Consider the following 23,750-nt stretch of genomic DNA (forward strand, 5'->3'; position numbering starts at 1 on the left):
GGATGGAATGTCCTATAAATATCAATTAAGTCCATCTTGTTTATTGTATCATTTAAAGCTTGTGTTTCCTTATTTATTTTCATTTTGGATGATCTGTCCATTGGTGAAAGTGGGGTGTTAAAGTCCCCTACTATGAGTGTGTTCCTGTCGATTTCCCCTTTTATGGCTCTTAGTATTTGCCTTATGTATTCAGGTGCTCCTATGTTGGGTGCATTAATATTTATAATTGTTATATCTTCTTCTTGGATCGATCCCTTGATCATTATGTAGTGTCCTTCTTTATCTCTTATAATAGTCTTTATTTTAAAGTCTATTTTGTCTGATATGGGAATTGCTACTCCAGCTTTCTTTTGATTTCCATTTGCATGGAATACCTTTTTCCATGCCCTCACTTTTAGTCTGTATGTGTCCCTGGGTCTGAATTGGATCTCTTATAGAAAGCATATATATGGGTCTTGTTTTTGTATCCATTAGGCCAGTGTGTGTCTTTTGGTGGAAGCATTTAATCCATTTGCATTTAAGGTAATTATCGATATGTATGTTCCTATTCCCATTTTCTTAATTGTTTTGGGTTTGTTATTATAGGTCTTTTCCTTCTCTTGTGTTTCTTGGCTAGAGAAGTTCCTTTAGCATTTGTTGTAAAGCTGGTTTGGTGGTGCTGAACTCTCTCAGCTTTTGCTTTTCTGTAAAGGTTTTAATTTCTCCATCAAATATGAATGAGATCCATGCTGGGTAGAGTAATCTTGGTTTTAGGTTTTTCTCCTTCATCACTTTAAATATGTCCTGCCAGTCCCTTGTGGCTTGCAGAGTTTCTGCTAAAAGATCAGCTGTTAACCTTATGGGGATGCCCTTGTGTGTTATTTGTTGTTTTTCCCTTTCTGCTTTTAATGTTTTCTTTGTATTTAATTTTTGATAGTTTGATTAATAGGTGTCTTGGTGTGTTTCTGCTTGGATTTATCCTCTATGGGACTCTCTGTGCTTCCTGGAGTTGATTAACTATTTCCTTTCCCATATTAGGGAAGTTTTCCACTATAATCTCTTCAAATATTTTCTCAGTCCCTTTCTTTTTCTCTTCTTCTTCTGGGACCCCTGTAATTCGAATGTTGGTGCATTTAATGTTGTCCTAGAGGTCTCTGAGACTGTCCTCAGTTCTTTTCATTCTTTTTTCTTTATTCTGCTCTGCAGTAGTTATTTCCACTATTTTATCTTCCAGGTCACTTATCCGTTCTTCTGCCTGAGTTATTCTGCTATTGATCCCTTCTAGAGTATTTTAAATTTCATTTATTGGGTTGTTCATTGTTGCTTGTTTCCTCTTTAGTTCTTCTAGGTCCTTGTTAAATGTTTCTTCCATTTTCTCTATTCTATTTCCAAGATTTTGGATCATCTTTACTATCATGATTCTGAATTCTTTTTCAGGTAGAGTGCCTATTTCTTCTTCATTTGTTAGGTCTGGTGGGTTTTTACCTTGCTCCTTCATCTGGTATGTGTTTTTCTGTCTGCTCATTTTGCTTATCTTACTGCGTTTGCGGTCTCCCTTTTGCAGGCTGCAGGTTCGTAGTTCTCGTTGTTTTTGGTGTCTGTCCCCAGTGGCTAAAGTTGGTTCAGTGGGTTGTGTAGGCTTCCTGGTGGAGGGGACTAGTGCCTGTGTCTGGTGGATGAAGCTGAATCTTGTCTTTGTGGTGGGCTGGTCCAGGTCTGGTGGTGTGTTCTGGGGTGTCTGTGAACATAGTATGATTTTAGGCAGCCTCTCTGCTAATGGGTGGTGTTGTGTTCCTGTCTTGCTAGTTGCTTGGCATGGGGTGTCCAGCTCTGGAGCTTGCTGGTCGTTGAGAGGAGGTGGGTCTTAACGTTGAGATGGAGATCTCCGGGAGAGGTCTCACCGATTGATATTACACAGGGCCGGGACGTCTCTGGTGGACCAGTGTGCTGAACTTGGCACTCCCATATCAGAGGCTCAGGCCTGACACCCGGCCGGAGCACCAAGACCCTGTCAGTCTCACGGCCAGGTACGTGGGGAGTTTCTTGCCTTTTTGGAAGCCTGAGGTCTTCTGCCAGTTTTCAGTAGGTGTTCTGTAGGAGTTGTTCCACATGTAGATGTATTTCTGATGTATTTGTTGGGAGGAAGGTGATCTCCTCCACATCTTACTCCACCATCTTGAAGCACCCCCCATCCCCAATATATTTTAAATCTTAAAATATTGACGTTCCAAAACAACTTATTCAATAATTCTTATCATTGATACATCATGTCATCAAAAGTTTTATCTATTCAACGTAAATCAGTGAAAAAATGAAAAAAGGTAATTTTATTTTGTTTAAAAAAAAAAAGATTACCATTGAAGTAACATATAAGGTTCTTTAAAAACCTAATTTTATTTATTTGAGATCTGGCCAGAACTTTAGAGGAAAAAGTTCCAGGATGACAAAAGTTTATTTTAGTTACTACCATGATGAAGAATTATATTCTAAGTACCTGTGATTGAGTGGTTGGTTGATAAATAGATTTTACAGAAAACTATTTTGTTATACATTATATTATTGTGAATTTTGTTTATTTGTAGTCGATTTTGTGCTGCTTAATGAGTTTATAAATAAAAGGAACTCATAATTCTATTCATAAAACAAGGGAGTGTTAGTGTAAACTACTTTGAGTAGATCTGTGTACATTGTTGGCAGTCAGAAAGTAACAGTTGATCAAATTGTACCAGTTGGGTTTGGGAAATAGTAGAACTTCTCCCTCACTCCAAAGGTAACCATTATCTTACCTTTAATCACTCCCCTTCTTTTCTTTATAATTTTATTTCTTCTAATATTATGGTTAATTTTGCCTGCTTTTGAACTTTATGGAATCTATAAGGTATGTCTTCTTTTGTTTCTTGCCTTATTTTATTCAGTGTTATGTGGAGTTCATTCATTTTTTTTGTTGTATATAGTATTTCATTGTCCGAATATATCACAATTTATTTATCCATTCTATTGCTGAATTTTGGGTTGCTTCAGTTTGGATTTCTTGCAAATAATGTTGCAATGAATATTCTTGTAAATGTCTTCCACTGTACTGGTATGGACGTGTCTGTAATGAAATCCCTAGGGGATAGAATTACTGCACCATAGACTATGTGTTTCTACGATTTTCGGTGATACTGCTATTTTCCAAAGTGTTGTACCCACCAACAGGCTGTAAACGTTTTTACTGCTTCTCATCAACATTTGTTATGTTAGTCCTTCTTATCTCAGCCACTTTTGTTTGTATGTTGAGGTATATCATTGTGGGTTTAGTTTACATTGTGTGATTACTAATAAAGTGTTGAATAATACTTTCTTACAATTATTGACCATTTGGAAGTCTTCAGTGAATTGCTTCCTCAACTCTGTGCCATTTACAAATGAGTTGTCCGTCTTTTTCTTATTCATCTGTAGGAGTTCTTACATATGCTACATATGAGCCTTATGTTGATTATATACACTGTAGATATCTTGCCCTACTCCATGCTATGCCTTTTCACCTTTTTTATTGGAATCTTTTGGGGAATAGAACATCATAATTCTATTGTGGTCAAATTTAACAATTTTTTTCCTGTATGAATAACACTTTTTATGTTCTCTGTAATTATTTTTTACCTACTTCAACTTAGATATATTTTATACTACCTTACTTGTTATCTTTTTCTATTTTAACTGATTTACTGTTTTGATTTTTATGTCTGTCTGGCATTGATTTTTGCATGTGATGAATGATAGGGATTAAGTTTTACACTTTGCCCCACTGTTCAACAGCACCAACTTTGCTGTAAATCACACGTGCATATACATGCAGGTATGTCTCTAGACTTTTTCTTCTGTTCCATCAGTATATTTATCTATACCATACTGTCTCATTAAGATTATTGTATAGTACTCCTGATTTATAATAGAGCAAGTCTCCCACCTTGTTTTCTTTCAAGAGTCTCTTCAGTATTCTTGGTCCTTGGCTCTTTAGAATCAGCTTCTCACAAACAATCCTTTGGGATTTTGATAGGGACTGTATAAATATAAATTTAATAATAAAACTATGAGAAGACTCTGAAAGGTGGAGAGGAGACACACTGGGTAGGGATCTCAGCACTGAAAGAAGAACATGATTGGTGAGTTCTCTGGGTTTTCATTTTGCCTGACATATCCTGGCCTGGGTGCTGAAGAAACCTGCAACTTGGAAAGGCCAATTGGTTAGATGATAAAAAGCCCCCTGTAAAACCCTGTTCTCTCTAGTCAAAGGACTAGGAAATGGACAGCCCAGTAAGACAGAAAACTTTTACACAATAACTGTACTACTCTAGCCGAACACCACAGAAAAAATTACAACCCTACAGCTACCCCCACCAGTAAAGACCTAGTGGGGAACCTACACTTTCACTCTCACCTGGCTATAAGAAGGCATCCCTCCTCCTTCTAACAGGGCCCAGTGAGGGGCCAATGGTAATGACTCCCTCAATTTATGTCATTAGAGACCACATGGGGAGCTGGACATCTGCCTCTATCCAGCAATAAAGAGATGCCCCTTTTGTTTCCTAGCAGGGTTCCTCTAGATTTCAGAGGTGAAGTGCAGAAATTCGGACTTACATTACCTCGCATATCTATAAAGCCTCTCACACCCTCCGCACTGTGTAAAGAGAGGCCAAGTTAGGAGCAGAAACAAAGTCCTGCTCCATTTCCCAACCAGGGTGGTATTAGCAGAGGTCTGTGGGGAGCCTGAACTTTCACCCACACCAAGAGTAATGAGGTGCCCCTCCTCAACCAGGGTGTCAGCAGAGACTGCACTTCTATCCCCAACTGGCGGTAATGAGGTGGTCCTCCTTGCCCCATGAGTGTGGCATCAGAGGAAGCCTGCTAAAACAAAAGATTTAAATAAGATGTGGAGTCTTGAAACATAATACCCAAAATGTCCAGGATATAACTGAAAATCACTCATTATACCTAGCAACCAGGAACACCTCAACTTGCATGAAAAAAAGGAAACAACAGAAGGTAACAGCAAGATGACATAGACAATCAGATTATATGACAGCACTTTAAAGTAGCTGTCATTAAAAATGCTTCAACAAGCATTTACAAACAGGTTTGAAACAAATGAAAAAATAGAACATCTCAAGAATGAAATAGAAATTCTCATCAATGAAATAGAATATATAGAAAAGAACCAAATGGGAAATTAACCAAAAAATAAGATAACTATTTTGTGTCTGCCCCACAGAGGATGTCATCATTCCCCACCACTCAATTTGATGTCAGGACTGGTGACACCAAACACCCACCAAGAGGGGAAGAAAGGTTTAATACTTACATGATGGATATAGAACTTAGAAGTGGCTCCACATGTATGAAAAACAACTGATTTTTGAAAAGTGTGCAAAAGCAGTTCAATAGAGGAAGGATAGTCTTTTCAACAAATAGTGCTGGAACAACTGGAGATCCCTAGGCAAAAAACAATAAACCTATACCTAAACCTCACATCTTATGCAGAAATTAACTGGAAATAGATCACAGATATAAGTGTAAAACAAATTATAAAACTTTCAGAAGGAACCATAAGGAAAATCTCTGGGAGTTAAGACTTGCTGAAGAATTTTTAGACATGTTATCAAAAGCATGATCCCTAAAAGAAAACATCAAATTTTGACTTCATGAAATATTAAGAACTTTTGCTTTGTGAAAGACCCTATTAAGAGGATTAAAAAGACATACTACAGACTGGGAGGAAGTATTTATAAATCATATATTTGACAAAGGACGGATATCTTGAATATATAAGGATTTTGTTAAAGCTCAACAGTAGAAAATCAATCTAAGGAGAAAACAGGCAAAAGACATGAACAGACGTTTCACTGAAAAGAATAAATGTATGGCAAGTACGCACACATAAAGACATTCAACATCATTAACCATTAGGGAAATGCAGATTAAGACCCTGATGAGATACACATCTGTTAGAACACCTAAAATAAAAAATAGCGACAATACCAAGTGCTAACAAGGATGCAGAGAAACTGGATCTCTTATGCAGTGCTTGTGTGAATATAAAGTGGTATAGCACTGGGAAACAGGAGGCAGTTTCTTTAAAAAAAAAAAATTAATCATATGCTCACCATACAACCCAGCTTTCTCACTCTTGGACACTTATAGAAATGAAAATTTATGTTTACCTAAAAAGCTTGTACATGAATGGTCATAACAGCTTTATTTTTAATAGCTAAAAACTGCAATGACCAAAATTTTCTTTAATAGCTGAATGGTTAATCAAACTATGATACATCGATACCATAGAATACTACTCAGCAATAAAAAAGGTACAGGCTATTGCTATATACAGTGCCCTAGCTTTGTGACTTCCAATTTCTCATCTGGAGCTGGGGCCTAGGCTTTCTTTCCTTTCCTCCTATATTCTGCTTTGGTATTTAAATTGAATTTCAAGGTCACAAGGGATTATGAGTTGTCCTATATTTTGCTAGCCACTTTGCTTGTCACTTGTCTCTCTGGATTCTTTTTTTTTTTCACTGCACCACACGGCTTGTGGGATCTTAGTCCCTGAGATTGAACCTGGGCCCCCAGCAGTGAAAGCCTGGAATCATAACCACTGGACCGCCAGGGAAATCCTTCTGAATTCTTGCTTTACTTTATTTTTGGCCTCAGAATTTCCCTTAACACTTTGTCATGTTTAAAACATGCTTTAAGTGTGCTTCCTTCAAAAGTATAAGAATATTTCTGGATTTCTGATCAATAATAATACTGGAAATGGAAGCCTCTTTTTTATTTTAGGTCCAGTTAATTTGATATCAAGTCTGGTAACTAATATTGGTAATTTGATAGTTCTATTTTGGATCTTTTTATAGTGGTAGATACATGACCAGTGCATAATGTTAACTGAATCTTAAGGGAATGAAACATTTAAAAATATATCTTATATACTGGTTCTGAAGACAAGTTCAAATGAGATATTTAATGAAACATAGTTCATTTAAAGGAAAGTAATTCGTTTAAAGGAAAACCTTATCTTAGTTAGAAGTTTCTGGTATTTGTGTTAATAAATCAGTTCTATTACTTTAGGGCCATGCCTTATGTATAATATAGTATAGTTTATATATCTGTTGATATAAAATATATGGCTCGTTGTCAAAGTAACATTTGGTCAAATTTATTTTCTCCTTCCATTTTTATTATAATTATTTATATGTTCCTGAATTGGGTTGTTTGAAAAAAATTCCTTTTTTTAAAGAAATAGTTTTCTAGGTTGATATTTTTCCTGTTTCCCGGGCAATAAATTCTTAAACAAAACAACATATTTTATTATTAGGATTTATAATATTTTGAAACATATTCCTATTTAAGTTTTTGTTTTGGGAAAGCTTTTATAGATCGGTGAAACAGTTTGGAACAAAAGTCAACATGGCTTCATTTTATTTAGTCTCAGTGTGTTGGAATGTCATGAGGAAAAGATACAGATTCAAGGAAAGTTACTTTATTTTCATCAACATTATTTTAGCTTCATTTATAAGAAGGGATTTGTCATTCTACAATGGAGAACAGTATTTGAGAAAAGGAACTAGATTCCCAGAGAATACATTATTAAATATAGTTATTTTATTTTTGTCACTTTTACTATTTTTGCTCCTAGCTTTGTAAACTGTTCATAGGTTAAGTTTCTACTACTTTTGGGTTCATTTTTGTATTCTTATCTTCTACCTGCTAGGTCAACATTAGTGCACATATTATGTTCATTTATGAGTTCTTGGCATCAATTATAGAATTTTATTGTCCAGACTTATTTTTTAACTCTGCACAAATATGTTTTTAAGTAAAGAAATATTGTATACTATGTTGGTTCACTTGAAATTGTTATTGAGTAATAATCTAATTTTTATGAAACTTTCAAATTTAGAATTATTTTCACAAGAATGCCAAAAAACCAACTTTTCAAAAGAAGAATAGTAATATTCAAAAGAGTTCACATACGACAGGTCCTACCAGAGGTAAGAATACATATGAAATTAACAATGTCTTTTTAATTTAATGAGATTTTTAAAAAAATTATTAACATTCTTTTTGTATAGTTAACAGAGAAAACTGGAAAAATATAATGACCCACAAGTCAAATAGCAGTATTATTTTATTACGAGAACGTATAGTATCCTTGCAACAACAGAACAGTGTACTTTTGAATGCCAAAAAAGCAGCAGAACTGTCTATTAAAGAATATAAAGAAGTCAATGAAAAGCTCCTTCACCAGCAGCAAGTGTCTGATCAGCGGTTTCAAACAAGCAGACAGACAATAAAGGTAAAGGGAACTTTACAAATAAATTTCAGTAGACTATATTATAAAAATGGATATTTTGTTTTACATGTGTTGTTTGGTTCATATTTGTGTTAGACATGTCTATGAGTTTAAAAATTTCCCAGACACTGCTAACTGATGAAATGTTTAATATCTAGATTTCTTAAATAAGGTCTTCCAAATCTTTTGACAAGTATTTTACTAGAATTCCTTTTCCACTTAGTTTTTTTCTTTACCTTAAAATTTTTATGTCATATTTATTCTGTTATATCTTAGATTTTAAAAGCAGGCTCCATAAATTCATTTAGCTCGCCCATTTGCCCATGTCTAAAACTTTCCATTTATCATTATAAATCACATTATTAACTAGTAATTGCCCCAGCTCTTCTTCGCAAATACTAGTATAAAATGTGAAGATTTTAATTTAAATATCTATATTAATGTGTTCCTATAGCACATATATTTTTACTCAGGTGAGCTGAGTTTTCTGTAACAATTTTTAGACACAGTACACCTTACTGCTGGTTATCATAATTTAATCTTAAAGCAAATAAAAAAGAACAGATTATTCCTTAAGTCTCTATTCTTTTTAAAAATTTTTTATTGAAGTATAGTCGATTTACAATGTTGTGTTAATTTCTGCTGACAGCAAAGTGACTCAATTATACATATATATTCTTTTTCATATGCCTTTCTGTTATGGTTTTATCACAAGGAATTGAATGTAATCCCTGTGCTATACAGCAGGACCTTGTTTATCCATCCTGTATATAATAGTTTGCGTCTACTAATCCCAAACTCCCAATCCTTCCTTTCCCTACCCCTCCTCCCCCTTGGCAACCACAAGTTCTCTGTGTCTCTGAGTCTCTTCTGTTTCATAGATATGTTCATTTGTGTTGTATTTTAGATTTCATATATAAGTGATATCATATGGTATTTGACTTTCTCTTTCTGACCTACTTCTCTTAGTATGAAAATCCCTAGGTCCAACTGTGTTGCTGCAAATGGCATTATTTCATTCTTTTTAATGGCTGAGTAATATTCCATTGTGTGTGTGTGTGTGTGTGTGTGTGTGTGTGTGTGTGTGTGTGTATACCACATCTTTATCCATTCATCTGTCAATGGACATTTAGGTTGTTTCCATGTCTTGGCTATTGTAAATAGTGCTGCTCTGAACATAGGGGTGCATGTATCTTTTTGAATTATAGTTTTGTCTGGGTATATCCTCAGGAGTGGGATTGCTGGATCACATGGCAACTCCATTTTTAGTTTTTAGAGGAACCTCCATACTATTTTCCGTAGTGGTTACAACAATGTACATTCCCACCATCAGTGTAAGAGGATTCCCTTTTCTCCACACCCTCTCCAGCATTTGTTATTTGTAAATTTTTGATGGTGGCCATTCTGACTGGTGTGAGTTGGTACCTCATTGCAGTTTTGATTTTCATTTCTCTAATAATTAACAATGATGAGCATCTTTTCATGTGCCTATGAGCCATCTGTATGTCTTCTTTGGAGAAATGTCTACTTAGGTCTTCTGCCCTTTTTTGATTGAATTTTTCTTTGCCTTTGTTGTTATTGAATTGTATGATCTGTTTGTATATTTTGGAAATTAAGCTTCTGTTGGTCACACCACTTGCAAATATTTTCTCCCAGTTGGTAGGTTGTCTTTTTGTTTTGTTTATGGTTTCCTTTGCTGTGCAAAAGCTTGTAAGTTTGATTAGTTCCCAATATTATTGTTTATTTTTGCTTTTATTTCTATTGCCTTGGGAGACTGCTCAAGTATCCATTCTTAAAGGTATTTGTGTGTATAAGGAATGATTTATTGTTTACACAGAAGTAATATTTTCATCATTCTAGAAAATACTTTTTAAACCACTATCACACATAATTTTGAATTATAAATTCCCTACTTCCAATATCTAGTGGTTTGATTCAAGCAATGCTTAGAAATGTTTTACTTATAAAGATTAGTGGTATACTAGTTGTACTAACAGGAACTGTGTTTGGCCTTTATTCCAAGAGTGGACTTATACCCAATCTTGACCCATGTTCCACACTTACACTGGAAGTTACTTTCTATGATCTGGTTTTTATAAATGTTTTAAGACTTGTTTTGTGACCTAACATATAGTAGATCTTGGAGAATGTTCCATTTGCACTTGATAAGAATTTGTATTTTGCTGTTGTTGGGTTGGGTGTTCTATATATATCTCTTACATGTAGTTGGTTAATGCTGATGTTCACCTCTTCTGTTGTTGCTGGTTTTCTGTTCAGTTTTGTCAATTATTGAGAGTGAGGTAAATGAAGTATCAATTATTGAGAGTGGGTAAAATCACCCACTATTATTATTTTTGGCAGTAACTTTAATGAAACGTAATTCACATACCAGACAATTCTATCATTTAATTCAGTGGTTGTTACAATATGGACAAAGTTGTGCAACCATCACCAAAATCAATTTTAGAACATTTTCATAACGTCAAAAAGAGACCCTGAACCCTTTGCTTACCATCCTTCCATTTCTCCATCTCTCTGAGCCCTAGGCAATCACTAATCTACATTCTGTTTATTTGGATTTGCGTATTCTAGACATTTAATATAGATGGAATCAACAATACCTGGCCTTTTGTGTCTGGCTTCTTTCACTTAGCATAATGTTTTCAAAGTTCATCCATGTTGTAGCATATATCACTATTAGTGTAAGGACTTTGAAAATATACTCTTCCATAAAAACAATGGAAAAAAGGGCAAAAATTGTTGAGAATCAACATTTTCATAACACTGGGTACAGAACCAAGTCTTCTAAGCGTTAATGTAATATTCCTAAGGGAATTAATAGATGGTTCAAGGAAGTTACAGGTTTTCTAAGCTGAAAAGATGAATTCCTTATCTTTAAAAAGATTGAAGATCAAGCAGAGGTATTTTACATGAAAACTATAAAGCATTTTATAGAGACTCTGTGTGCATATTAGGGATCACTTACAATTCTTCAGTGAAACTCTGGAAATTAACCATACTTGCAAGGATCTAAGGAGTGTTAATTCAAGAAAAATAAATGTGTCTAGATAAGAACAGGAAACTTTGATGGAACAGGCATTTTAATTTGTCCCAGGTCAGCAATAGTCTTGGAAAAATAATAGTGAATGTTCCCCATGCATCCTGGCAGCTACCAGAAGAAGCAGAATGGAACTGGAGCTCCTTGAAAGCCTCATTCCCAATTAATTGTCATTATTTGCTCTATCCATTGGTTCTCTGGAAGACCCCAGCCACTCTGATCTCATTCAGTGTGGACAGCTCTCTTCTTGGCAGGGAGGGTTTGGTGGATGGGGTTGTCAGCTACAGTACAGGCAAGTGTCTTAACTTCAGGTTGCCTGAGGGTGATGGATTCCAGTTTTCGTCAAACAATATATTAACCAAATAGCTTGAATGGGGAATGAGATGCCCATAAGAGTTTTGAAAGGCTCTGACATATTCTTGCGAATCTAGAGGACACATGCATTCATAGAGCTATGTGCACGCTCAGAAAAGAAATGAGAAAACCCAATCTCTTGCCTCTATCTTACCTTAAGACACCATATAAGAAGACAGTCAATGTTAAGGCAGTATTATTCATAGCAGCATTATTAATAATAGTCAAAAGGTAGAAACAACAGAAATGTCCGTTTGTTAGTGAGCGGATAAACAGATTGTGATATATTCATACAAGGAATATTATTAAATCACCAATATTAGTGAAATATTGACACACAATATAACATGAAAGAATCTTAATTTTTTCTTCTTTTTGGGTGCGTTGGGTCTTCGTTGCTGCACGCAGGCTTTCTCTAGTTGTGGCTAGCAGAGGCTACTCTTCATTGTGGTGCACGGGCTTCTCATTAGGGCGGCTTCTCGTTGAGGAGCACAGGCTCTAGGTGTGCAGGCTTCAGTAGTTGTGGGTCGTAGGCTCAGTAGTTGTGGGTCGTGGGCTCAGTAGTTGTGGCTCACGAGCTCTAGAGCGCAGGCTCAGTAGTTGCGGCACGCAGGATTAGTAGCTCTGCAAGATGTGGGATCTTCCTGGACCAGGGCTCAAACCCATGTCCCCTGCATTGGCAGGCAGACTCTTTTATTTTTTTTTTCATATCTTTATTGGACTATAAATGCTTTACAATGTTGTGTTAGTTTCTGCTATACAACAAAGTGAATCAGTTATATGTATACATATATCCCCATATCCCCTCTTTCTTGAGCCTCCCTATCGCACCCCTCTAGGTCATCACAAAGCATCAAGTTGATCTCCTTGTGCTATGCAGCAGCTTCGCACTAGCCATCCATTTCACAATTTGGTAATGTATATATGTCAGTGCTACTCTCTCACTTCATCCCAGCTTCCCCTTCCCACCCTGTACCCTCAAGTCCATTCTCTACATCTGTGTCTTTATTCCTGCCCTGCCACTAGGTTCATCAGTACCGCTTTTTTCAATTCCATATATATGGGTTAGCATACGATATTTGTTTTTCTCTTTCTGACTTACTTCACTTTGTATGACAGATTCTAGGTCCATCCACCTCACTACCAAAAACTCAATTTCATTCCTTTCTATGGCCAAGTAATATTCCATTGTATATATGCTCCACATCTTCTTTATCCATTCATCTATTGATGGACATTTAGGTTTCTTCCACGTACTGGCTACTGTAAATAGTGCTGCAGTGAACATTGTGGTACGTGTATCTTTTTGAATTATGGTTTTCTCGGTGTATATGCCCAGTAGCGGGATTGCTGGGTCATACGGTAGTTCTATTTTTAGCTTTTAAGGAAACTCCATACTGTTCTCCATACTGGCTGTATCAATTTAAATTCCCACCAACAGTGCAGGAGAGTACCCTTTTCTCCACACCCTCTCCAGCATTTATTGTTTGTAGATTTTTTGATGATGGCCATTCTGACCAGTGTGAGGTGATACTTCATTGTAGTTTTGATTTGCATTCCTCTAATGATTAGTGATACTGAGCATTCTTTCATGTGTTTATCGGTAATCTGTATATCTTCTTTGGAGAAATGTCTTTTCAGGTCTTCTGCCTTTTTTTTTTTTTTTTTTTTTTTTGCGATACGGGGGCCTCTCACTGTTGTGGCCTCTCCTGTTGTGGAGCACAGGCTCTGGATGCGCAGGCTCAGTGGCCATGGCTCACGGGTGCAGCCGCTCCATGGCATGTGGGATCTTCCCGGACCAGGGCACGAACCCATGTCCCCTGCATCGGCAGGCGGACTCTCAACCACTGCACCACCAGGGAAGCCCACTGCTTGTATATTTCGGAGATGAATCCTTTGTCAGTTGCTTCGTTTGCAAATATTTTCTCCCATTCTGAGGGTTGTCTTTTCGTCTTGTTCAAGATTTCCTTTGCTGTGCAAAAGCTTTGAAGTTTCATTAGGTCCCATTTGTTTATTTTTGTTTTTATTTCCATTTCTCTAGAAGGTGGGTCAAAAAGGATCTTGCTGTGACTGATGTCATAGAGTGTTCTGCCTATGTTTTCCTCTAAGAGTTTTATAGTGTCTGGCCTTACATTTAGGTCTTTAATCCATTTTGAGTTTATTTTTGTGTATGGTGTTAGGGTGTGTTTTAATTTCATTCTTTTTGATTTGTCTATCCATTTTTCCCAGAACCACTTATTAAAGAGGCTGTCTTTTCTCCACTGTGTATATTCCTGACTCCTTTATCATAGATAAGGTGACCATATGTGCATGGGTTTACCTCTGGACTTTCTATCCTGTTCCATTGATCTATATTTCTGTTTTTGTGCCAGTACCATACTGTCTTGATTAGTGTAGCTTTGTAGTATAGTCTGAAGTCAGGGAGCTGGATTCCTCCAGCTCTGTTTTTCTTACTCAAGATTGCTTTCGCTATGCAGGGTCTTTTGTGTTTCCATACAAATTGTAAAATTTCTAGTTCTAGTTCTGTGAAAATTGCCATTGGTAATTTGATAGGGATTGCATTGAACCTGTAGATTGCTTTGGGTAGTATAGTCATTTTCACAGTATTGATTCTTCCAATCCAGGAGCGTGGTATATCTTTCCATCTCTTTATGTTATCTTTGATTTCTTTCATCAGTGTTTTATAGTGTTCTGATTACCGGTCTTTTGCCTCATTAGGTAGGTTTATTCCTAGGTATTTTATTTTTTTGTTGCGACGGTAAATGGAATTGTTTCCTTAAATTCTCTTTCTGATCTTTCTTTGTTAGTGTATAATGTTAGTGTATAGTGTAATGCAAGAAATTTCTGTGCATTAATTTTGTATCCTGCTACTTTACCAAATTCATTGATTACCTCTAGTAGTTTTCTGGTCACATCTTTGGGATTTTCTATGTATAGTATCATATCATCAGCAAACAGTGACAGTTTTACTTCTTCTTTTCCGATTTGGTTTCCTTTTATTTCTTTTTCTTCTCTGATTGTAGTGGCTAAAGCTTCCAAAACTATGTTGAATAATAGTGGCAAGAGTGGACATCCTTGTCTTGTTCCTGATCTTAGAAGAAATGCTTTCAGTTTTTTACCATTGACAATGATATTTGCTGTGGGTTTGTCATATATACCTTTTATTATGTCGAGGGAGGTTCCTTCTGTGCCCAGTTTCTGGAGTGTTTTTATCATAATTGGGTGTTGAATTTTGTCAGAAACTTTTTCTACATCTATTGAGATGTTCATATGGTTTTTATTCTTTAATTTGTTAATATGGTGTATCACATTGATTGTTTTACGTTTATTGAAGAATCCTTGCATCCCTGGGATAATCCCACTTGATCATCGTGTATGATCCTTTTCATGTGTTGTCAGATTCTATTTGCTAGTATTTTATTGAATATTTTTGCATCTATGTTCATCATTGATATTGGTCTATAATTTTCTTTTTTTGTAGTATCTTTGTCTAGTTTTGGTATCAGTGTGATGATGGCATCATAAAACGAGTTTGAGATTGTTCCTCCCTCTGCAATTTTTTGGAAGAGTTTGAGGAGGGTAGGTGTTAACTCTTCTCTAAATGTTTGATAGAATTCACCTGTGAAGCCATCTGGTCCTGGACTTCTATTTGCTGGAAGATTTTTTTTTTATGTTTTTTTATTTTTCTTAACATCTTTATTGGAGTATAATTGCTTTACAACATTGTGTTAATTTCTGCTTTATAACAAAGTGAATCAGCTATACATATACATATATCCCCATATCTTGTGTCTCCCTCCCACTCTCCCTATCCCACCCCTCTAGGTGGTCACAAAGTACCAAGTTGATCTTGCTGTGCTATGCAGCTGCTTCCCACTAGCTATCTATTTTACATTTGGTAGTGTATATGTATCAGTGCTACTCTCTCACTTCGTCCCAGCTTACCTTTCCCTCTCTCTGTGTCCTCAAGTCCAGTCTCTATGTCTTTATTCCTGTCCTGCCCCTAGGTTCTTCAGAACCTTTTTTTCTTTTAGATTCCATATATATGTGTTAGCATATGATATTTGTTTTTCTATATCTGACTTACTTCACTCTGTATGACAGAGTCTAGGTCCATCCACCTCACTACAAATAACTGAATTTCTTTTTATGGCTGAGTAATATTACTTTGTATATATGTGCCACATCTTCTTTATCCGTTCATCTGTTGATGGACACTTAGGTTGCTTCCATGTCCTGGCTACTGTAAATAGTGCTACAATGAACATTGTGGTACATGACTCTTTTTGCATTATGGTTTTCTCAGGGTATATGCCCAGTAGTGGGATTGCTGGGTCGTATGGTAGTTCTATTTTTAGTTTTTTAAGGAACCTCCATACTGTTCTCCATAGTAGCTGTATCAATTTACATTCCCACCAACAGTGCAAGAGGGTTCCATTTTCTCCACACCCTCTCTGCTGGAAGATTTTGTTTTCTATAAATGTATTTATTTTATTTATTGATTATTATTTTTGGCCTTGTTGTGTCTTCATGGCTGCATGCGGGCTTTGTCCAGTTGCGGCGAAGAGGGGCTACTCTTTTTGCAGTGCACAGGCTTCTCATTTTGGTGGCTTCTCTTGCTGTGCAGCACAGGCTCTTAGGCGCGCAGGTTTCAGTAGTTGTGGCGCACAGACTCTAGAGCACAGGCTCAGTAGTTGTGGCGCATAGGCTTAGTTGCTCTGCAGCACTTGGGATCTTCCCGTACCAGGGATCGTACCCATGTCCCCTGCATTGGCAGGCATTTTCTTAAACACTGTGCCACCAGGGAAGTCCTGGAAGATTTTTAATTAGTTTCAATTTCATTACCTGTGATTGGTCTGTTTATATTTTCTAATTTTTCCTTGTTCAGTCTTGGAAAGTTGTACTTTTCCAAGAATTTGTCCCTTTCTTCCAGGTTGTCCATTTTATTGGCATATAGTTGCTTATAATAGTCTCTTATGATCTTTTATATTTCTGCAGTGTCAGTTGTAATATCTCCTTTTTCATTTCTAATTTCATTGATTTGAGTCCTCTCCCTTTTTTTCTTGATGTGTCTGGCTAAAGCTTTATCAATTTTGTCTGTCTTCTCAAAGAACCAAATTTTAGTTTTATTGATCTTTGCTATCATTTTCTTCTTTTGTATTTCATTTCTTTCTATTCTGATCTTTATGATTTCTTTCCTTCTCCTAACTTTGGGTTTTCTTTGTTTTTCTTTTTCTAGTTGCTTTAGGTGTAAGGTTACATTGTTTATTTGAGATTTTTCTTGTTTCTTGAGGTGAACTTGAAATCCTCTTAGAACTCCTTTTGCCGCTTCCCATAGGTTTTGGATTGTCGTGTTTTCATTGTCATTTGTTTCTCGGGTTTTTTTTATTTCTTCTTTGATTTCTTCAGTGATCTCTTGCTTATTTAGCAGTGCACTGTTTAGCCTCCATGGATTTGTGTTTTTTACTGTTTTTTTTCCTGTAATTGATTTCTAGTCTCATAGCGTTGTGGTCAGAAAAGATGCTTGATACTATTTAGTTTTCTTAAATTTTCCAAGGCTTGATTTGTGACCCAATATGTGGTCTATTCTGGAGAACATTCCATGTACACTTGAGAAGAAAGTATATTCTTCCACTTTCAGGTGGAATGTCCTAAAAATATCAATTAAGTCTGTCTGGTCTGTTGTGTCATTTAAAGCTTGTGTTTCCTTATATTTTTTCATTTTGGATGATCTGTCCATGTTGAAAGTGGGGTGTTAAAATTCCCCTACTGTGATTGTGTTACTGTCAGTTCCCCCTTTTATGGCTGTTAGCATTTGCCTTGTGTATTGTGGTGCTCCAATGTTGGGTGCATAAATATTTAAAATTATTATATCTTCTTCTTGGATTGATCCCTTGATCATTCTGTAGTGTCCTTCTTTGTCTCTTGTAATAGTCTTTATTTTAAAGTCTAATTTGTCTGATATAAGAAATGCTACTCCAGCTTTCTTTTGATTTCCATTTGTAGGGAACATCTTTTTCCATGCCCTCACTTTCAGTCTGTACATGTCCCTAGGTCTGAAGTGGGTCTCTTGTAGGCAGCATATATATAGGCCTTGTTTTTCTATCCATTCAGCCAGTCTGTGTCTTTTGGTTGGAGCATTTAATCCATTTACATTTAAGGTAATTATCAACATGTATGTTCCTACTACCATTTTCTTAATTGTTTTGGGTAGTTGTATGTCTTTTCCTTCTCTGGTGTTTCATGCCTGCAGAAGTACCTTTAGCATTTGTTGTAAAGCTGGTTTTGTGGTACTGAATTCTCTTTTGCTTGTCTGTAAAGGTTTTATTTTCTCCATTGAATCTGAATGAGATTCCTGCTGGGTAGAGTAATCTTGGTTGTAGGTTTTTCCCTTTCATCACTTTAAATATGTCCTGCCACTCCCTTCTGGCTTGCAGAGTTTCTGCTGAAAGATCAGCTGTTAACCTTATGGGAATTCCTTTTTATGTTATTTGTTGCTTTTCCCTTGCTGCTTTCAATATTTTTTCTTTGTATTTAATTTTTGATTTTTTGATTAATATGTGTCTTGGCGTGTTTCTCCTTGGATTTATCCTGTATGGGACTCTGTGCTTCCTGGAGTTGATTGACAATTTCCTTTCCCATATGAGGGAAGTTTTCAATATAATCTCTTGAAATATTTTCTCAGTCCCTTTCTTTTTCTCTTCTTCTGAGCCCCCTATAATTGAAATGTTGGTGCACTTGATATTGTCCCAGAGGTCTCTGAGACTGTTCTCAATTCTTTTCATTCTTTTCTCTGTATTCTGCTCTGTGGTAGTTATTTCCACTATTTTATCTTCCAGGTCCCTTATCCTTTCTTCTGCCTCAGTTATTCTGCTACTGATTCCTTCTAGAGAATTTTTAATTTCATTTACTGTGTTGTTCATCCTTGTTTGTTTGCTCTTTAGTTCTTCTAGGTCCTTGTTAAATGTTTCTTTTATTTTCTCCATTCTATTTCCAAGATTTTGGATAATCTTTACTATCATTACTCTGAATTCTTTTTCAGGTAGACTGCCTATTTCCTCTTCATTTGTTTGGTTTGGTGGGTTTTACCTTGCTCCATCAGCTGCTTTGTATTTCTCTGTCTTTTCATTTTGCTTAACTTACTGTGTTTGGGGTCTCCTTTTCACAGGCTGCAAGTTCATAGTTCCTGTTGTTTTTGGTGTCTCCTCCCACTGGGTAAGTTTGGTTCAGTGGGTTGTGTAGGCTTCCTTTTGGAGGGAACTGGTGCCTGTGTTCTGATGAATGAGGCTGGATCTTATCTTTCTGGTGTGCAGGACTGCGTCTGGTGGTGTGTTTTGGGGTGTCTTTGAACTTATTATGATTTTAGGCAGCCTCTCTGCTAATGGGTGGGGTTGTGTTCCTTTCTTGCTAGTTGTTTGGCATGGGGTGTCCAGCACTGTAGCTTGCTGGTCAGTGAGTGGAGCTGGGTCTTAGCATTGAGATGGAGATCTATGGGAGAACTCTCACCTATTGATATTATGAGGGGCCGGGAAGTCTCTGGTGGACAGATGTCATGAACTCAGCTCTCCCACCTCAGAGGCTCAGGCCTGACACCTGGCCAGAGCACCAAGACCCTGTCACTGACATGGCCAGGTACATGGGGAGTTCTTGCCTTTTGGAAATTCTGAGGTCTTCTGCCTGTGTTCCGTAGGTGTTCTGTAGGAGTTGTTCCACATGTAGATGTATTTTTGATGTATTTATGGGGAGGAAGGTGATCTCCACGTCTTACTCCTGTGCCATCTTGAAGATCCTTCAGATGGATGAACTTCATTCAGAGATTCAATGCTTACAACTTTATATCCTCCAAATTCAACAAAAATCACTTTCAGTGGAAACCCACTGTACAATTGCTTAGGATTATTTTCTGTTGTCTGAACCTCTTCTTGGGCAAGTCTTCTGGGACTGATGCACAGAGCCTACTTCCATCTAAGCCGAAAGCCCATTCTAGACTCTTTTGTGACTCACATTGCAGGCCTCTGACGTCTCAACCATCCTTCCTCACAAACTATCCATCCACCCTTTAAAACTCTTCCATCCACAAGCCCCAGGAGAAGAGGATTCGTACAGGTAGGAAGTGCACCTTCTAAAGTAATTTTACCCGTCTGCCCCCCAAGTCCATTTCTACAGCCCTCATGTCTGCCAGGCACTCCCCAGAGCTAAATAAGGGACAAGGCACCGCTTGAGGGCCAACGGCCTAGTCGACGAGCTGCCTGGACCGTGGGGAGGAGAGTCTTGATGAATTCTTGATTCCCCTGCCCCCTGAATCAGATACAGCTAAATTCTGCAACAGCAGATTTTTCTTCTCAGAAACTTTTTTGGTAACATCCATCTGAAACAAAGCAGGTTCATTTTAGGATTTGAGTTTTCAAGTTTGCTTCGTCTCTTGTCCAATTACATAAATGAATTAATCTTAAATAAGTTTAATATATCCCCAAATAAAGGACTTTTGCCAAGTGTCAGAATCTGGCATTAAAAACCACAGAGCATAACCTAGTCAACAAATACTTTGGGTCTTTAGGTTAATTTAGCAAATAAACATTGAACATGATAACTACTAAGTCTGAAGTAAACTGTATAATTTTGTATATTGTGGATCTCCAAAACACCATTTTCGTCTACAGAGATTTATATGGTTACTATTGTATCCTAAACTTATATTTGTCTTTGCTTTATATTTATTTACATAACAGCCTTTATTAAAAAGATTGAAGGTGTTTATTGTTCAGGACCCATTTTTTTTCTGTCAGGAATTGTAGAATTTTAAATAGCCTCATTTCCATTTTTATGATCTGTTTTCATGCCTCTCGTAATAATGAAGTAGAAAACTAGTACTCTCTTATTGTACTTCATTGTTAATCTCCAGAGTTTTCTTTTATCTTACCCCAATAGCTTGTGTAGTACACATTCCTTGTAGGGTATTCAGTTTATATATGTCAGATTCTCTAGGGCCATGGCTTTTGCCAGATGAAGCACTTTTGATTTTGAGGCTGATGAAACACAGTGCTATTATTGATCTGTGCATGACATAGCCTGTCTCTCTCCTAGCAGAGTGTAGCAACATTTATCCAGGAATTTGTGAAATGTCACTCGGATCATGTTCGAAAGGTAAACTGTGCAAAAACCAGGATCCGAGCTGACAATCCATGTGGAATTGGACGTGACCGTCTTATTCCTACGTCCTATCTTCTAGATGAACCAAGTGATATTTGTAACAGAATGTCTGTGCCTTTTATTAGACTTTGTTAGGAACTATTATTATCACTCAGAACACAATGTACTGTAAAATCATACTCCCTATACTGTTTTCAGATTCACTTGTGATCTTACCACAGAAAATATTAAGAAAATGTGACCTGAAAACATCACTTAGAAATTTAATCTCTGTTTATAATGAACCAGTGTTATAATATACTGCACAGTCTTATATTCCTAGTAGTGTTTTCACTTTGTATCAATATACTTTTAGGAAAGTATCTCTCATTAAAATATCAACATAACTGGAAATGACAAATTATAACATTTTTCTCACTATGGGATTATTATGATTTTTAAATATGCATATATTTTAGTGTTTGATTTTAAATGCCTCAAATATTGGTTTGCACATGGATAGTTATGTATGTTTATATTGGTTATAATTCAATTTAGTTTAATGCACCAAATACATGTAAGACTCTCTAATAATGGGATGTTCAATAATGAATTAAACATGATCCTTGTCCACTGTATAAGATACATTAGGGAAGTTGGACATGTGTACCATTGTACAAGGAAGCTCTTATATATATAGAATGTATGTAGTATATACCGTGGACATGTAGTGGACAAAGACAGACTGTTATTCATTGATGTCATTATTTAGTAAGGCTTTTGAAGGTGATGGCATTTGGGCTTAGACTTAAAATTTGATTTGATTTTGAAAGGTTTGTGTGTAGAACAAAATCATTAGAAGAAAGAAAGCTTGGAAAAGCATCAAGGTGAGAAAGTAGATTGTTGAGACTAATGAGTAATCCAATATATCTGTGGTTTTCAACCCTAGCTGCATGCTGTCCTCACCTGGGGAGTTTTAAAAATACCTATGCCCAGGTCTTATGCTAGACCAATTAAATTAAAATAACTGGGGTGGTCCCTGCGCCTTGCTAGTTTTTGAAAGCTCCCAGATGCTTCTGATATACAGTGAGGACTGATACTAAAGTTCAAGAGAACAGAAATTCAATGCAAGTAGCTAGATAAGAGATAGTTTAAATATCAAGGCAAAAGATGATAAGTATTTAGACAATACTAATAGAAGCAGAAAAAGTTAGAAAAAAAGCAGGAGATTTTGCATTGGTTTAACACACAGAGTTTGATGACCAATCATATAGGGAAAAGTTTAAAAAGTTAAGTCTTTAAGGTACCAGTGAGGATTCTAATTAAAGTGAGCAGAAAGTTGATGATAGAATATATTTGACAATATAATATACTAATTATTGTGGGGTAGTGGGAACCTTATATGAAAACATACCAACAAAGTTGGATTAAAATATAACAATTATTCTTATAAATGCACACCAGAATTTGCCAAAACATAAATGTAAAACCCTAGGGGCTAAAAATCATATTGACAGCTTACCATTGTAGCCAAGTGCAGTTTGTCACTGAAATGAAGATATCAAGTGAGCAGTAGGATAACTGAGTATAAAATTTAGAGGAGAGGGCTGGGCTGGAGGTATGAATTTTGGAGTTAGGAGGATTTAGATTATATTTAAAAACATGAGACTGGATGGGATCACCTAGGGAATGAAGGCAAATAGGAAAAAAAAGAGGTACCAGGTCTGAGCCCTGGGGCCTCCAACCCTTAGAGTTTGGGCAGATGAGGAAGGTCCAGAAAAGGAGAGGCCAGTTAACTAGAAAGAAAACCAAGAGAAAAGAGTATTGAAGAAGCCAAATGATGAAACTATTTTGAGGCGTGAACAACCGTCTGTCAAATGCTGCTGATTAGGATAGGATGACTCCATGAGAAGAACTGAGAAATGAGAAGAGAAGGAGAATAATTGAAGAATGTAATTAAATGTGCATGTATTTTAGTTATTTCAATGAGTTTTACTATTAAGGGAATCAGAAAGCTTCTAAAATATAAACATTTAATAACTTAGGCTCAAAATAAGTAATGTAAAAATTGATAACTTCAGTACTTTTAAGATAAAGCTGAAAAAAAGTCATTAAGGGTATACATTATTTGAAGAAAGTAATAAAAAGTCTTGCTCTAAATAGTTACCAAAAATGGTCACATTACTAGGCCAAAACACAGCTCTCTACAAATTTCAAAAATTTTGTATCATATTAAAAATATTGCCTAACACAAGTGAAATTAGAAATCAATTTAAAAAGTTAAGTTTAAAAATTCTGATGCAAACTTATAGAGACATTTCTGAATAACTAATGGGTCAAAGAAGAAGGTAAAATGAAAATTGAGAAAATACTTCATACTAAATGATAATGAAACAATACATATCAAAACTTATAGAATGCAGGCAAACTGGTACCTATATGGAAATGTATACCTTTAAATACTTATACTAAAACTACAGAAAAGCTAAATTTTGATCAGCTAACCATTCAATTTAAGAATGAGGAATTGAATAAACCCAAGGAAAATAGAAAGAAGGAAATATTAACATAAGGGTAAAAGTTAATATTGTAGAAAGCAAAGATGCAGTAGACATGATCAAGAAAAACCAAAGTTGGATCACTGAAACTAATAAATTGACGAACAATAACCCGTGTTGATGAGGATGTAAATGAATTGGAACTTTTATACATTGCTGATGGGAATGTAAAATGGAACAGGTATTTTGGAAAACAGTTTGGCAGTTCCTCAAAAGGTAAAATGTAGAATTACCGTATTACCCAGCAATTTCATTCCTAGATATATACCCAAGAGAAGTGAAAACATAAGTTCACACAAAAATGTGTACATGAATGTTTATAGTAGCATTATTCATAATAGCCCAA

The 23,750-nt window shown here is 36.1% G+C and overlaps 1 protein-coding gene across 9 annotated transcripts in view; it reads left to right on the top strand.

Moving 5' to 3' along the window:
- The window catches only part of CNTLN (centlein), a 328,812-nt gene that overhangs the window by 233,390 nt on the left and 71,672 nt on the right, over nt 1-23,750 (top strand). For 8 of the 9 annotated variants that reach the window (XM_027105917.1, XM_027105918.1, XM_027105919.1 and 5 more), the window contains 2 exons: nt 7,913-8,003; nt 8,085-8,308. The exons of the other annotated variant lie outside the window; for it this stretch is intronic. In XM_027105917.1, the coding sequence (XP_026961718.1) occupies nt 7,913-8,003; nt 8,085-8,308 (315 nt within the window). The remainder of the gene's footprint in view (nt 1-7,912; nt 8,004-8,084; nt 8,309-23,750) is intronic. 9 annotated transcript variants of the gene reach the window in all.

Source organism: Aethalodelphis obliquidens, unplaced genomic scaffold, assembly GCF_003676395.1.
Source record: "Aethalodelphis obliquidens isolate GAN/ISIS:26980383/991018 unplaced genomic scaffold, ASM367639v1 scaffold7, whole genome shotgun sequence".
In the NCBI taxonomy this organism is placed as follows: Eukaryota; Metazoa; Chordata; class Mammalia; order Artiodactyla; family Delphinidae; genus Aethalodelphis; species Aethalodelphis obliquidens.